The 12,986-nt window shown below is 35.4% G+C and overlaps 1 protein-coding gene across 1 annotated transcript in view; it reads left to right on the top strand.

Annotated features, from left to right (window-relative positions):
• LOC117113711 overlaps positions 1-12,986 on the top strand; it is a 30,013-nt gene that overhangs the window by 15,594 nt on the left and 1,433 nt on the right. The window contains exons 2-8 of the mRNA XM_033257133.1: positions 7,939-8,069; positions 8,597-8,714; positions 9,972-10,142; positions 10,513-10,620; positions 10,805-10,915; positions 11,499-11,642; positions 12,788-12,870. Of these exons, the coding sequence (XP_033113024.1) occupies positions 7,960-8,069; positions 8,597-8,714; positions 9,972-10,142; positions 10,513-10,620; positions 10,805-10,915; positions 11,499-11,642; positions 12,788-12,870 (845 nt within the window). The 5' untranslated portion in view covers positions 7,939-7,959. The remainder of the gene's footprint in view (positions 1-7,938; positions 8,070-8,596; positions 8,715-9,971; positions 10,143-10,512; positions 10,621-10,804; positions 10,916-11,498; positions 11,643-12,787; positions 12,871-12,986) is intronic.

The following is a 12,986-nucleotide window of genomic DNA, read 5'->3' as shown; positions in this document are numbered from 1 at the left end:
TATATATATATATATAACCGGGAGTCACACTACATAACAATTTAAAATGTTTAAGGAATAAATTTAAATTATTAGACAGTCCCGAATTTGAGAAGGGATATTAATAATAGTATCTCATAATCATGGAAAATATTAAACACTGTATTATATAAACAACTATTTCGAGAAACAGAGTGAATAAACTTAATGATCTGTGTGACGAGTATTTTTTGTAGCATATGAAAAATAATAACTGAATAAACATTTACAAACATAGGATTTGGCTAAATATTGAAATCTTTGTTCAACTGAAAGCAAATTAAAGTGAGGGAATATTTCATGACAATTTGTAATGAGAATGCAAATCCTGCAGCTGGTTGCTCTCCTCCAGACCTTTTAAGAGCAGTTATGATGAGTTACTATTAGAAGGTGGGTGGGGATAGGGAACCCATGCAGGAACACCAAATTCCATGATAGGCCACCCAATTCTGTGTATAATTTAAAGGTAGCAGAAGGATTCTTTGATAAATTAATCTAGAACTATTAGAACTAGAAGCTCTTGAAGTAACATTAGCGACATGCTGCCCCCAACCAAAGATGGAGGCAACTGTTTCCACAATATGGTAAATAAAATAAATTTATAGAATTGTGATCTCCGAAACAATTAATTCCTAATACTTTACATTCTGCTGAGTACGAGACATTCCACCCACTCTCACTCCAGAAAACATTAATCACTAGATAAATGAATAATTCCTTACAGAACAGTATAATAGGCATATAAAGTAATTTCAGAAAAACTCCGACCGTTTTGCAATTATATAAGAAATTATGATCCACTTCAGCTATGATGAAACGTAAGGATATCTTCTCGTACTTCCTGAGTAAACAAATAGGCAGATTTTTCCCAAAATGTGTTGTGTATTTCATCAATTTGCGTCCGTTTGTTTTCATTATCAAGATTATTATTATTAGTATTATTATTATTATTATTATTATTATTATTAATTATACAAAGAGAGATAAACATTAAAAAGATGATGATGTACCTAAACTTCTAGATTTATTTACTGAGCTTTAACTAGTTAGTAACAACAGCGTTGAGCGGATACACTTATAAATAAGACTGAATAAATGAAACCTTCAAAAATATGTAAAAACTATAGCTTTTATCTTTTATAAAGTGGAGTTGAATAGCTTGGGGCTTACGATATTTGCTTTCCTATCCGAGGGCCCTGAATTTGAACGTCACAGCATCGCTCCATCATGTAATTAGCGAAGTAGGCCTGCTTGTTTTTGGATGTGAATGAAATAAAAAGGAAACAAAATACAGAAATTTACTCACGGCTCTTCGACTTCGCATACCCCTGGTGAATTATTGATCGGACATGCGGCCTCAGCAAAAGTCGAACCAATGCAGGACAGGAAAAGGCCTAGTATGACCACTAGATATTGTGGCATAGTCCCAACAGATGCCTTCCAGCCAAACATAACTTAGTAACCGTTATAAAATAAGATTGCAACCTGCAAGTTGGCTAGATATTTCGTAAATGACTGTAATTGACATGCCCAATCGAATATGGTCAGTTTTGAAGATGAGGTTAGAAAGTCAAGTTCATATTGTTTTGAAATTATAAACGACGTGATATTTCTCCCACATTTTATTGAAAGCTGGTGTTTCGATAATATTTGATAATTCTTGGCTTCTTGAATTCCATTTCAAAACATTGTGATATGTTCAGAAAAGATAGGCCTATAAGCATGATTTTCCCGCCCACTATTGTATTTCAGTCCACTACTGGCATTGCATTTATTTTCACTTCCGTCTTATAGCCTAACACGTGTGTATATTTACTTCCAGTATTTTGAGAATATGCGGGATTGAAATTATTCATGGCGCCAGCCCATAGGACGCCTTCAATTTTTGAAGTATCAATTAAAATCTGAGAAAACTATATAGTATAATTATCACAGATTTAAATCTATTTTTTCTGTGTTTAGTCTATTTGGCATACATTGTAGTCATCATTGATGTATTTAAAATGTGAGGTATTTTCATTAAAAGTTAAGAATTGTTAAATAGAAATGAACACTTTTATAGCTAAATTTATTTTACGAGCATTCGTCCTAATCGATGGGTTTTTGATAAAGTATTTCGATTTCGATTTCGAAAAATATCCCTCTTCAACTTACAGTACTCCGGTATGCAGGCTATTTAAGCTATTGACATTTTTTGTATCATAATATGATACAAAACCATATCATAAATTTGGCAGAACCACATATCGAATGACGCCTTTTTGGGGGAGAAAATGGATGGGAACTTATACTATTTTATGCCGCCTTGCTTATGGTTCGCTTGTGAGAAGCCTACACCGTACCGTAAATAAATCGGATTTTTAGAGTCAAATAAATAAATAAATAAATATAATTTAAGTAAATAAATAAAATGTTATGTTTTATAATATATTATGGAAAAGAATAGGTACCGTACTGGTAACCAGTAGTTTTTATACGGGTCGGGTATTATTCAAATGAAACATTGTGTTAAAATATAGGTGTTTATGGTGTTTTTTTTACAAACCGCGTAAAAACTTCCCTACTTACATATCTTTTCAGTGATCTTATTGGTCATACATATACGCACGTTGTGTTTGTTGCTACGGTGATTTAGTGTATACAAACGCGCGCACTAACCGGATGCTTTGCATAGTAACAACAAACAGAAGATAAATATTACATTGTTGTTACAGGGTCCTAATTTTTAAGAGTTCAGGAAGCCGAAGATTCGTTTACAGTTTCCTTGTTTCAGATCAATCGATTGCTTTAAAGAAAACCTAACAAAATGGCACGCAAGGTAGGTTGGCCTCCTATATCGTAACATAGCCTATCCAAGATTTGCGCTATTTAATAAATGTATGATGATGATGGTGAATTTTAACCTCAGTATTCTAATGTACATTTTAGTTAAAATTTAAGATCAGGGTCTTCTTCTAAAGTAGTATTGCTAGCTTACCACTACACAATTGATGTCTTTCTGGTAAAAACAATTAGGCTGACGATATAGTTATAGTAGAGATAACATAGTTACCAACCATCTCGCATCGTGCGGGACGGTCCCGCATTTCAAAGTGATTTTGGATGAAACACGCATTTTGCAGAAACACCATGCGTGATTCTAAATTTGTCACGCATTTAACAAGTCTATGCGTGATAACGATTTATCACAAATTCAGGGGAAAATGTATTTAAAATTAGAAGAAATTGGTTGTATTAAAACTATAAAAACGGTGATGCAGAAACTTGAGACATGAGAGAGTACAGTATTTCCTTGAAGGCCCTACTTATTTCGCTAACGAGTTACTAAAATCAGTAATGAAATGTCTGTGTAGGTCTACATAGTTCGGGTGCTCAAATTAAACATAGGCCTACATTGAAACTCACATTGGCTTTATTAATAATATTTTTGCTTATGTACCTGTATTATCAACAAACACCCCCTAAAATCGTTTTAAAACAGCTTAAAATGCTCAGATCGTCGGAGCGGCGAGGTGGGTGGAGGGATGGTTCCCCTGCCACTTGGACCCCCTCCCCCTCCAGCCAACTGGTATAGTCACTCACGCATTTCAAATCTCCCAGGTTGGTAACTATGGAAATAAGGAATATGATTTTTAATTGAAATTAATACTAAGTAAAATAGCCAATGTTTTGTGGCAATGTATATCTAGGTATGTTATCGTTATCATTATCATCATCATTATTTTAATTATATGAATGTATACTTGCAAATAGTAATTTAGACCCCTTTTTAAGACACTTTCTAATACATTTTTATGATTTGGCAGAACCGTAAGGCAGATATTGTCCGGAATACCTAAAAACTACTTTGTGCCCGCGACCGCACAGCCAGCAATGTTTTCTTTTACAAAATGATGTTGCTTGTGGGACCTTAGCAACAATATCCAAGGGGCGGGGCTTAGTGGAAAAGTCTATTATTACATTTTTATTTGCTACTATTGTATTATTCATGTCGGTATTCCCGGTAGGCTTGGAATCATGAGTGGGACTCTGAATCGGACTACGAGGAAGACGACAGTCCTATGGAGTACCTCCTGCTCACTAAGGACATAATAGCTCAGCGAGTGTTTCGGGACCACGTGAAAAAGGGCATCAAACGAAGGCCGGGCTTCTACAAGGTAGGCATGCTAAAATATAACGTCACATAATATGAACATTTCAATATTAAAGTACGATTGCATGCAATAAAATATTTTTTTAAATTTCTGTCGCGTTGATAAGACCTACCGTGGCTAGCAAGTTTACATACAAAAAAATCATTAAAAAAAACTTTTTCAGCCTCAACCGAGGTAGGACTACATGTTATTATTCATGATTACCCCTGATACACTGAAATCATTCAAAATTACTTATCGGATTCGATTCATCGGCAACATTGCTGATATTCTATTTCACTGAAAACATAAAATATAATAATTACTGTATTTTGAAGAGTAGGAAGATGCCTTTTGTTAACTTGCTATTTGTTATGTTGGTGTAAAGCCTAATCGTCACCTTACCCGATAGAACTAGAAATATGCCGACCCTAGATATTATTTTTAAAATACAAATAAAATAAATAAGTACTTTTACAATGCTTGAATTTACTATTATTAATAGCTGTTTCCCTGTAGACGGTACTTAATGGACTTTCGGCTAAGCTCCGCCCCTTGGATACTGTTGCTAAGGTGTCACAAAACGAAAGCGTAAAACAATAGCACACACATGCGTTTGTGCATCTATTTTCTCTATGATTTGTGGGACAACACGTGTGCTTGTCAGACACGCGCGCATGGTCCTGTTTTTTTATTGGTCAGTTGTTAAGTTTCATTGGCACTCCAGATGGAAAGGTGTATTCTTGGTCTTCCTGAAGTAACTCACTGTTGCCAACTGTCGGAGATGGCGTTTGAATAATGTTGTTCAAACTTTTGATATTTTGAATTAAATTCTCTTTTGTGCAGTCTTATTTGCTATATATACCATATCTTTTTGATGTTCCTTTCTCCTCTTGTGAATTTGCTTTTTTTGTTTTTGTTTTTCAAACGTAGTCCTAGTTTTGTTTCAGAATCTATGAATCCTTTTTGTGCTTCGATGTTTTTGTTATAGTTTTTTTAGGGTTTTTTTTTCTTGTTTTGTTTTGTTTTGTTTTTTTGTTTTTGTTTTTGTTTTGTTTTGTTATGTTATTTTTTTATTAATTTTTTTTTTGTGCTAGATTTCGGTCCTTGTGTTGCATTTTATTTTTTGTTGCTTCCCTTTTGAATGTTGTCCTTTTCTCTCCATTTTTACTCTCTAGTGCAATTTTTATTTAGGCCTATTTTTTTTTCTTCCTTAAAGTACGGTAACCAATTTTATATGTGCAACTTCAATTTCAGTATATTGGAAATTGCAATAAAGTTTATCCGCATTTGCATCCACCTTATGAGGATGTGTAAAAGCATCACTACATACATACTGTACCATTCTCTATGCCTATAATGAGCGACGGTAGACCGTATCGTGCGCCCTCATCAATGAAAATAAAAACACAAATGACTATAATACTGTACTGCGTAATAGTCATACTGAGTACCGTGATTCTGGATTTGGGTGTGGTTGAGTCGGCTTTCAACCTAGGTCGTACTTTCGCCATCTGTGGTGTTATGTTATGCTGAACACTTTTCAATATGGCTAAGTTACATGATGAGTTGACCAGTATTGCTGCTAAGTCAGTTATATCATATATGGACGAAAAAATGATTAAGCAAACTGAAATGTACGATGTAATTGTCCGACTTAGAAAGGGGTACAAAACTGCCGGCGGTTCAGATAGCGAGATCGTGGATTTCAATTTTGACGAAAACCAAAATCAAGCAGGATATTTATATTTCTATTTCTCAGCAATCAGTCATGCAATCAACAACGGACTAAAACAAATGGATGACGAAAGGGTAAGAAGGGGTGAATTAGGTACTGTTCATAAATTATTTTTCAACGAAGAAAGGCGTATAGATAAGCCTAATCATATAAATGTATTGAGTATTGGAGGAGGCCCTGGTACCGATATTTTTGGACTTTACATGTATTTGGAAGCCATAATTGGTGCCAATGAGGGTATCAATATCGATGCAACTGTTCTTGACAAATACGAATGGAAAAGATCGTGGCAAAAGCTTAATCAACACCTGTCTAACACTATCTCTAGGAGTGGTAGGCCTAGTAATATCAACGTTGAGTACAAACAATATAATCTGCAAGCTCAGAGCTCTAACGAAATTGAAGACTCCGTCATAGGAGATGCAGACGTTATCACAATGATTAAATTCGCCAGTGCATTTCAAGACATAAACGATCATAGCAATGAGCTAAAAGAATTGCTGAGTAGGGCGAAGAGTCGTTCTTACCTACTCATTGCTGATAACAATTATTTACCTAGAATTAAGGCAATAACAGACATCGCGGCCGATGCTAAATTTGTTGTAAAGAATGCAATCACCTATACGAACCCCAACAAAACCTTACCTGGTGAAAAAGAACTCCGTGCTCTCTTGGATACATTTGTAAGTAATGAAGGCGAAAAAAGCGCGAGTTTGTGTCCGATGCGTAGGCCTGCTGCTAAATGTGGATGGACCTTTCAGGGGTGTCAATCGATTAAACGTTTTCAAAATAATATGGTAATCTACGATTTTATTAAGGAAGAAAACGAAAAAAGACGACGGCTTGCAGAAGCGAGGGCATATGCGTCTGGAAAGAAACAGATGGACAAAACCAGTACCAAATCCATGCAACTCAAAGTACTTTCACACGAGGAACTTATGAGATTGTTTGCAGGGGTTATTGTGAGTTATACTGATAATATAATAATACATAGATTTTGACGAAAGAAAATGAATATATCTGTAGGCATCTCGGAAGGTTTGGGAAAAAAATAAATAAAAACGAAGAATATTTCACCTGAATAACTTTAAACATCAGTAGCCTAATACGCGGCAAATGAACAAATTGATAACTGGATATGTAGATCTATATCTTGCTGATATCATAGGCCTATAAACATTGTGCCTTATGTTGCTTTCATTAGAACGTTGTGAACTCGGACTAGATTTTCTTCCTCGATTTCCACAAGTAGTGTGGAAAATGTAAGTGGAAATGCAACACAAACGAGCAGAGGTCCTTATTGCAATTTAAGTAATATTATTTCAGATTTAAAAAAAGTGTTTTTTGTACGTTCTATTAGCAACCTTATGATTTGCACTATATAACGTTTATGAATGCACTTTACAGATTTAAGTGCTCTTTTACATAGGCTAAACCTATTAGGCCAGATGTGTATAAGAGACAGATATCCGTCTCACGGGTCAAGGGAGGGGATGGGGTGGGCCGGGCCTTTGTATCTTTGGCCTGACCAATAATAAATTGCTTCCTACGGGCCTGTAAAACATCAACGTTAACGTCACATAATCATTGTGACGTCATTTGCTGTAATTCTCAATATTGTTTGTAAAGGAAGCCGAGAAAAAGAAGATTGACTCGATTATGCATGATTGTGAAGACAACTTAGACTACAGCTTAAATGTACTGGCAAGAAAAGCAAACGACTTTAAGTTAGTGAGGGCAGTAGAGGATGAGCGAGAGCGCCGAGTATCGTTGATGAATGCCATGACTGACGATAATAAGGTACTGTACTTCAACTGTACTATTTTGAAGGAAAAAAATCTTTAGACGCAGGTACATGATTGTGCGTTATAAAAAGTGGTTCTATATTTTAATATACAGTATCTGTCTCTTATACACATCTAGATGTGTATAAGAGACAGGGAACCCAATACATCACAATACTACAATCACACAGACAACAAAAACAAATAAACAGATTACAACATCCAGTCATTATGTTAGGTTCACACATCCCGGCATGTTTTACAGATCAGGACAAAACGATTAGCAATGAAGCAAGCAAGCCATTTTTATGACAGGAAACACTGGGATGTTGAGGAGGAAGAGTCGTGCTACTTGGAGAGAAAACTCCGAAAACAGACAGTTTCCGCCGTCGATGAGTAAGTTTAGTTTTTATCACAGCATGGTAACAACAGTGTGAGGCATACCTAATCATCAGTAGGGAGGAGGTTGATAACTGCAAATAAGGAAAGTTCAATAAACATTTATTCAATCAATCAATCAATGAAATAACATAAACAACTTAAAATAAAATACACAAATATTTCTCAACATATAATGTATATATAAGATATATTAGCCTATATATATATAGGCTTATATATCTTATATATGCATTATATGTTATATATATATATTATATATATATATATAGGCTTATATATCTTATATAGGCCTATGCATTATATGTTGAGAAATATTTGTGTATTTTATTTTAAGTTGTTTATGTCATTTCATTGATTGATATATATATATATATATATATGATATCTATATATATATATAATATATATATATATATAATCAATATTATTCCTCAGAAATGTTAAAATTATTGTTACTACTGTTATTATTTATTGTTAATGGTTATTGTTATTTATAATTATTATCCTCATCTTGATTACAGTGCCGTCGATAGGGAGAAATTGAGAAGGATGCGGGATGAAAGAAATCGCCATTTAGGTGCCAAAAGCATGGTGCTAACAATTAACAACGAACTCTTTCGTCTCATAGGATTCAATCTTGTAAGTATAATTGTTGGAAACAGGAAACAGACCTACCTACACAAAGGTATTTTATGAGCGTTTTATAATCTCACTCGACGCTTGACTTTGACTGGACCAATAATCACCAATCAATATTATTATCAATATATCGTTTGTATGTCAAATTGTCGTTTTGGCGTAACATCGCGTTTCTTGTTTTACATTTTGTACAAAATTACGTTAAGCCTATCGCCTAACTTCCGAGCATATCGCCATGCTTCAAGCATCGAGGTCACACACCCACGGAAAAGAATGGAATTAAGGCCTATGACAATCAATATAATTATTTTCGCAATACGCTGTATTATTCGTACAAAATAAAATACAAATTGAGTGATTTGGTCATTATTAAGGCAGAATAGCCTGTACTAACTTGAGGTCAGTTATAAACCTGGGTGCTTGTCTGCGTACTCTATAACTTCTTGCGGTCTCTCAATAAATGTTACAGATTGGTTTGATGTTATTGATAAAAGTAAAGTTGTTGGATTAGTCTCACTTGATCTTAATAGTTTACTGCATAATCTTGTAGGCCCATGTCTTGTAAAAATGTCATTAGCATGGTTTAGAAGCTAAATTACATCTTGGGACCATTACTATTTATAATTTTTATAAATAATGATGTACCAAATTATGTGTTTAACTGTTTATACATGCCTATGTATACATGATAATTAGAACATATTTGCAGATAGGAAGTTAAATTTAGGCCTACAATAAAACAATCTTGAACAACTTATTTTTTTTTACCATTTCGCAATACACTGTATTATTCAAACCAACAAAGTGTAGAATTTGGTTATTATTAAGGCATATGGGCTAATAATTTCCGAGTTTAATTACAACATTGCAAACCTGGGTGCTTGTCTGGTCCCACTATATAACATGCTCTCCTCTATTAATACGTCTTCTTGACTTAACCCGGTAAGAATAATGCTCTATAGGACATACTTTTTCGAAAATTTTATTTTGGGAGTAGAAAAACACCAAGGTCGGCACCATCAGCGCGGTGTGTGGGTGATCTGGATCCTGGTGGGGTTGAGTGAGTCTGCATCCTCCGTCGAGGAACTGGTAAATATCCGTCTCACGGGTCAAGGGAGGGGATGGGGTGGGCCGGGCCTTTGTATCTTTGGCCTGACCAATAATAAATTGCTTCCTACGGGCCTGTAAAACATCAACGTTAACGTCACATAATCATTGTGACGTCATTTGCTGTAATTCTCAATATTGTTTGTAAAGGAAGCCGAGAAAAAGAAGATTGACTCGATTATGCATGATTGTGAAGACAACTTAGACTACAGCTTAAATGTACTGGCAAGAAAAGCAAACGACTTTAAGTTAGTGAGGGCAGTAGAGGATGAGCGAGAGCGCCGAGTATCGTTGATGAATGCCATGACTGACGATAATAAGGTACTGTACTTCAACTGTACTATTTTGAAGGAAAAAAATCTTTAGACGCAGGTACATGATTGTGCGTTATAAAAAGTGGTTCTATATTTTAATATACAGTATTTATTACTTCCGATTAAAAAACGTATTGAACGAAAGAAAAATATTAAGCAAAAATAGAAGGCGAGGAACTTCGAGAATTCTTCTGAAAAAGAGGGGAAAATGTTTTATATGACACCGTTGTAACTCCCTCGTTGCCATCATGTACTTTAGTAAAAGTTTAAACGAACTACTGTTGCATAAAATATCGTTTAATAGCATGCATCGCAGTGCATATAAATAGTATGTAAATTGAGAAAGCAAGTAAAATATTTCGTTAAATTTGACACAGACGGCATCTGACAAGGAGTTCAGAAATTATCTGAAATGTTTAGCGCACGTCAACAACATTTGGGCTGCGATTCAGAACGAGTTGAACGGTGCAATGGGAGATCTCGAGGTGAGTTGAGTTACGGGAATAATTTACAGCAACAGACAAATGCTAATTTAGAAATAAAGAACTTTAAAAATATATACTACCTAGTTACCGTATTATGAACAATATAAAAAATAGAATTCAGACATTAATATACGTCAATAATGATAATAATTAGGATAAAAAAAATAACATGTCCATGTTAAAGGTTGTTAAGGCTGAGGAGGAGCACGCACTGGACGATCTTTACCGTGAAATGAAAGATGAACTTGTATTGAACTTCAAGAGATCTACGAACTCACTAGGATCATTAATGCAAGTAAGATAATAAAATACACAAATTAATAGTGAAACTGGGGCGGCCCTATAAAATAAACATTTTAAAATTTATTTTTGTTACGAACTATCAAAACTCAAAGTGTATAAAATGCCCTGTTCCGATAGCACACACCCTTAAGTCCACCATGTTGAGATGACACATCTTAATATCGCAATAATGTCATGGTTATAAAAATGCGCGCAACACCATTAAGGCTTTTTCTTGAGCAATTCAGACGCGATTTTAAGCAAGCACATGAAACAACGCATATGACTATATTTTGTCAGGTTCACACGAAAGCCCTAGCATCCGGATCGGCAGCTTACCGTTTCCAGGATTCGGATACGCTAATGGTTAGCGCTTGCTACCCGTTAGCGTAATCCGGATCCTGGTAACGGTTAGCGGGTGCTAACGGTTAGTTCCGGATCATTGGGCTCTCATAAGAACCTGACCATTGACGCAGTGGAACTGCGCGAGTTTGCGTCCGATGCGTAGGCCTGCTGCTAAATGTGGATGGACCTTTCAGGGGTGTCAATCGATTAAACGTTTTCAAAATAATATGGTAATCTACGATTTTATTAAGGAAGAAAACGAAAAAAGACGACGGCTTGCAGAAGCGAGGGCATATGCGTCTGGAAAGAAACAGATGGACAAAACCAGTACCAAATCCATGCAACTCAAAGTACTTTCACACGAGGAACTTATGAGATTGTTTGCAGGGGTTATTGTGAGTTATACTGATAATATAATAATACATAGATTTTGACGAAAGAAAATGAATATATCTGTAGGCATCTCGGAAGGTTTGGGGAAAAAATAAATAAAAACGAAGAATATTTCACCTGAATAACTTTAAACATCAGTAGCCTAATACGCGGCAAATGAACAAATTGATAACTGGATATGTAGATCTATATCTTGCTGATATCATAGGCCTATAAACATTGTGCCTTATGTTGCTTTCATTAGAACGTTGTGAACTCGGACTAGATTTTCTTCCTCGATTTCCACAAGTAGTGTGGAAAATGTAAGTGGAAATGCAACACAAACGAGCAGAGGTCCTTATTGCAATTTAAGTAATATTATTTCAGATTTAAAAAAAGTGTTTTTTGTACGTTCTATTAGCAACCTTATGATTTGCACTATATAACGTTTATGAATGCACTTTACAGATTTAAGTGCTCTTTTACATAGGCTAAACCTATTAGGCCTACCAAGGTATTATCGCCCACACACAATAGACATGATAAGCATGCACTATGATTTTAGCGTTCGTGAATGTATGCACTCTTCTCGTGTTCTCGCATTTTACAAGTTGTGAAATCAGTTTTCACAAGTTCTAATGAACGCATCATTAATAAAAATACTGTACATTACATACCATATATGAAGAGGGGCCTTTCCAGAAAATCAATGCCCCGTTCATACATTAAAATGAGCAAAAAAATCCATGTGTGGTAAGATCACACATAATCTCAAATTCTATAGCTGTTTGTTATTTACTGTATTGCTTGGGGTAGGCCTACTGCTAAGACACTCCTTGGCAGCGGTGGCGCCAGAACTTTGCCGACAAGGGGTCCGACGTGTCCGACGGAGGAGTTCGAACCAAGGCGATGACGAAGCCTCGGTCGACGGCCCGGATAATCTTTGTTAGGGTTCATGGGGAGAGTTTTTATGGCTTAATTTGGTCCTAAATGAGCTTTTAGACCACAAAATAGCGTTATTTACTATAGGTAAATTACTGCCGGACGACAAGTGCCCCCCCCCCCTCCACCCACTGGCGCCACCACTACTCCTTGGCACTCAACATCTCTTTAGTTTTCTTGTTCTTCAATATACAGTAATGCGTTGCAATTCTGTTTCTCCAATTAGCAAGATGAATCTCAGAAGGAGGCAAGAGCTGTTCGGGAATCCGAAATACATCATGATGACGTCATGCAAAGAATGATTCGTCGGTAGGTTAATGAAATTGCTTAATTAAAGTATACAATTAGAAAATGTTTTTAAAAATCTCTAAATTTCTACTCATACATTTAAGGATGTTTTTAGTAAAACTTTTGTAGGTCTTATT

The sequence above is a fragment of the Anneissia japonica genome, unplaced genomic scaffold (genome assembly GCF_011630105.1).
Source record: "Anneissia japonica isolate Jap-2015-1 unplaced genomic scaffold, ASM1163010v1 scaffold718_len1063573_cov188, whole genome shotgun sequence".
NCBI classification, from domain to species: domain Eukaryota; kingdom Metazoa; phylum Echinodermata; class Crinoidea; order Comatulida; family Comatulidae; genus Anneissia; species Anneissia japonica.
The sequence above is the reverse complement of the archived record's forward strand: the minus strand, read 5'-3'. Positions and strand labels throughout refer to the sequence as shown.